The sequence below is a fragment of the Dendrobates tinctorius genome, unplaced genomic scaffold (genome assembly GCF_039654945.1).
Source record: "Dendrobates tinctorius isolate UK_male_01 unplaced genomic scaffold, ASM3965494v1 ptg000082l, whole genome shotgun sequence".
In the NCBI taxonomy this organism is placed as follows: domain Eukaryota; kingdom Metazoa; phylum Chordata; class Amphibia; order Anura; family Dendrobatidae; genus Dendrobates; species Dendrobates tinctorius.
The window spans coordinates 3,063,719-3,068,184 of record NW_027361750.1 but is presented as its reverse complement, the minus strand read 5'-3'; the positions used below and the strand labels follow the sequence as shown (position 1 = coordinate 3,068,184).

The window sequence follows — 4,466 nt, the reverse complement described above, 5'->3', positions numbered from 1 at the left end:
AAATGACTCTGATCTCTGCCCAGCCTTTCGTATTCACATGTCTTGCATTTCTCACTCTGCTCTGTAGTTTCCTCATTTATTTAATATTAACCCTTCCTACGCTATAAAAAAATATCTGCGTTTCTAAAATGGAAGAAAAGTGTAAAAACACAAGATATTCACAGTAATGTAATCACACGGCATCTAGAAAAATATATTATAAATTTATTATCTGTTTTATAACACTGCTTGCGAGCACTGATGCTTCCTATATCACAAAGTATATATGTTCATGGCCTTCCTTCATTTCATATTAGAGTGCATTCAGGACAGCGAGTCCACTTTACCTGAAATAAAATGTACACTGAAATGGTGACAACTCAGACCAGTACACTTGTGGTAGAATGCTAGAAACGGCAGTCAAAATCTACACAGTCCTTCATATCAGTCATTGGCATTCATTCTCATACAGTTTGTAGAAGAGATGTCGGAGAGAACGTCTTCTAAGCGGTGGCCCCACAAAGCCTGGAGGATACATTAACTTCTTCGGGGTCACATTCCAGTCTTCCCGAAACCACGAATGGCCATGTCTGTAAGGAAGGACATGACATTACCACAGGCAGTTGGCAGTAACGTATAATACACTAATGTATTATTATGTCTCCCTATATAGTCAATATCTATTTTTCTTTCTTCTATATACAGAGCTCAATTTATCAAATAGAACTCTTTAAGTTCAAATGAATTTCTCTACATAGCTCAGAATGCTTACTTCATTTTAATAATATATACAGTATATACACATATATTATACATATAAAACATAGGTGCATACTATGTAGACACACACAGAGATATTAGACCCTCATCACATTTGTACAGCCCTCCATTTACTAAAGTCAGAAGAGATCCTGTCATTTCCTATGGGAGCAATTTTGTATTGTGTCACCAGATGTTGTCTCCCTGACCCAGACAGCGAAACGTTCCTTGCAGCATCTCTACAGTATGTATCTATAGGCACAAAAGTGCGCAACTTGGTGAATGGCTCAGGCATTATACAACCGCTGGGACTCGGCTAATATATGTGAACGCACCCTAATATACTGAAATTCAGAAAACAAAGACCCTGGCCCCTGAGTAGACATTATTGGAATTTAAATGTAAGTACAATATTGTCTATCAGTTTAGTTATGTTGCTCTTTTTTTAAATATATAAAACTATTACAGTATACAAACAGTATTACATATACATAGAGAGAGAGAAATCTGGCCAAATGCAATGTCCATGTGCCAAGCTAGCTTTTAGTTAAAAAAGTGCGATAATACAGTTACATTTAATGTCATATTTGTATCAGACATGCGATTACTATATTGTCCTAAGAGCAATGCTCCAATTTCTAACGGGAAATGTTCTGTTGTATATATTGACCTATACATGGTACATCAAGAGCAGTCGACATATAGATATATATGTGTGTATATAATGAGATAACTGTAAATATGTGAGTGTATATATATAAACATACGCACACAATTTATATAGTTATAGATGTCAATATATAGATTTATACAAATATATATATATACATATATTGACATCTATAACTATGGAGATATATCTAGATATCTATATATAGAGAGATATATATACACACATACAAGGTACACATCCTAACTACTGTGGTGTTAGTGCAAACAGCACAAACATGAGTGCAATGTTAATAAATCGTTTTTTTGTATCACATTCATATCATAATGCACAGGAACACTCATCAATGTCCATTACCATGATGCAGCCCTTGAAGCCGACTGGTGCTGGCTGTATGGGAGCTTCATTCTTACCAGGTTGACAGGATGCACATAGCTATTGTCATATCTGTCGTCCTGCAGCAGCTGCCTGAGATGGGCAATGTAGCTGGAGGCCAGTCTCAAGGTGTCCAGTTTGGAGAGCTTGGTGTCTGGAGGTACCCAGGGCAGGCTGGTCTTGAGCCTGGAGAAGGCTTTACTCAGCACCCTCATGCGGGCTCTCTCCCTGGCATTGGCTGCATTTCTTTGGGATTGTTTGCATTCCTTGGAGGATCTTGAAGTTTGCTTCTTGTCTGGACTCTGTTGCCTCCTGCATTCCCTCTTCTTCTTGCCAGTGGAGGTCTCAGCAATGCCGTCCTCTTCTGAGTTGTCAGTGGAGTGGTCCAGCAGCAGGTCACTGCATCCTGCCCCTCTTTTAGATTTTCGATACTGAAGCTCTAGCACTCTCAACTCCAGCAGATCCTCAGTGTCACTCACAGAGCCCGTGGACATGTCTTGTACTGACCTTCTGTGATCAAGCAGACCACAATCAGGGTTAGTATGGTCACCTACACATAGTTCTTGAGGGAGCACTGCTTGGTTTTACTTATTACTGGATGAGACAGTTCAGCCATGCCTCTATATAGCAGGGGGAGTGTGGGAGTGGGTCAGTAGGGGGTGGCAGTAACAAGGAGGTGGTGGGCTTAGTTTATTAACCCTTACATCTGCAGGATCTGCAGCTGAACACTGGTATTAGTTACATCGTAAAGCACATTAGTTCCCATTTCAGTTTGCAGGTGTCTCATTTTTCTTGTGTTCTGTACTTTGCTTGTTCCAAGGAGATGACATCAGCGCAGGACTTATTTGGAAGGGTAGGCCATTCTATGTATTTGAGGAGATTGATGTCTTCAGTCACGGGATCATCATGTTATGTCCTAATTTTTTATATTCTATAAATAGAAAACACATTAAACAAAAATAACAAAATCTTTATGAAAAAAAAGAGTTTTGCTAATTTATTTTCACCTTGATGATAATTTATTCACAATAGTGTAAAAAGTGAATAGGATTATATGAAAGCAAATACTCAGCCCATGTTACAGAGGGTTATTACCGTAGTGGGTTAATTCCCTTGTATAAATTTCAGAGCATGAATATGAAGTACATATCGACATTAAAGGGAACCTGTCACCCCCCCAGGCGTTTTTAACTAAAAGAGCCACCTTGTGCAGCACTAATGCTGCATTCTGTCAAGGTGGCTCTTTTATTTAGCGCCCCTTCCACCGCAGAAATAAGCGTTTTTAAAATTGGTCAGATATACCTGAAGTTTGACCGGGGGGCAGGTCTTTCCCCCTCGGACACACGCCTCACATCCATCAGGCATGACCTCCTTTTGAATATGACGCCGCCTCCTCTGCGTTCTTTCCTTTTCCTGGCACCTGCGCTGTAATATTTTTTCTTGGGCATGCGCAGTTATCGCTGCCCATGCTCTGACATCACATCATATCTTTCCCATTGGGCCTGCGTGGACGCGCGGCCTGAGATCCCGCCCCACAGTGTGAATAAATCAGAAGAGACTGCGGGGCAGGATCTCTGGTCACGCGTCCACGCAGGAGCGATAGGAAGGATATGATGTGATGTCAGAGCACGAGCATTAAAGATGGGTCGTGGCTGGGTCTTCCAGCATTACAATGACCCGAAAACACACAGCCAGGGTAACTAAGGAGTGGCTACGTAAGAAGCATTTTAAGGTCCTGAGTGGCCTAGTGAGTCTCCAGACCTAATGTCATACACAGTGTGGGAAGACAAAGTGCAACACGAAGAGAGGGAAGCCCAAACAGTAGTGTAAGGGTGAGTGGAGACTCCTAGGCAGATCTAAAACACCTTAACTGACCTACCATCCCTAAATTGGTTCCTCATCAATCGCAGAGCAGGAAACCTAAGCTCTGTATCTCCTTAGAGCTAGGCATTGGATAGGGAGTGGGAGGGGAAGGGCACTGGTCAATATTCATATTGGTTTAATATTCATGCAAATGTCACCTCTGGATTTCTGCCACAAAAATACAGGTTGCCTTTTATGCAAATATAATGATCATACCCTTACAGAATATTTAAATGAAAACTTTCGTTAAAATTAGCTATTAGGCCACAGTCACACTTTCAGTATTTGGTCAGTACTTTACATCAGTGTTTGTAAGCCAAAACCAGGAGTGGTTGAAAAATGCAGAAGTCTTGGTGAATTTGAACATTTTGAGATTTGATTCATGTGAAAATTACCTTCCGCCAATTTATACATTGCAGATTTCATCAGCTACAGAGGTTTACACAATCTCAGTTTCGACTGCTTGGACTTCCCAATATTACCTTGCAACCATCACATCACAAGATATAGCTAGAGATGTGCAAAATACATGAGTGGAATTCATCGTTATTCGAAATGTACAAAGATCTCAATATTTCTTATAGCTCCGCACACATTCAGCAAAGTCACTGCCAGCTGCGATCGCCATTTTGCTGAATTGTAGAGGTCTGGCCAAAGGTTAAAAAATAAAACATAATATTCACCTCACCTGCAGAACTGCTGCCTGTGGTACCCACTGACCATAAGGCCTCTTCTTTCACACACTGATGTCTTCACTTTAGGATAGGATTTCTGGCCACAACCAGGCCTTAGAGATGACGGTGCATTTTAGCCTGGTGCC

At 40.9% G+C, this 4,466-nt stretch overlaps 1 protein-coding gene across 1 annotated transcript; it reads right to left on the bottom strand.

Moving 5' to 3' along the window:
* Positions 1-376: 376 nt before the first annotated feature.
* On the bottom strand, positions 377-2,277 carry MSC (musculin). The gene is made up of 2 exons (XM_073583997.1): positions 1,822-2,277; positions 377-569 (listed from the first exon to the last, which is right to left on the bottom strand). The coding sequence occupies exons 1-2, from the start codon at positions 2,275-2,277 to the stop codon at positions 483-485; spliced, it is 543 nt and encodes a 180-aa protein (XP_073440098.1). The 3' UTR covers positions 377-482.
* Between the last annotated feature and the right edge of the window lie 2,189 nt (positions 2,278-4,466).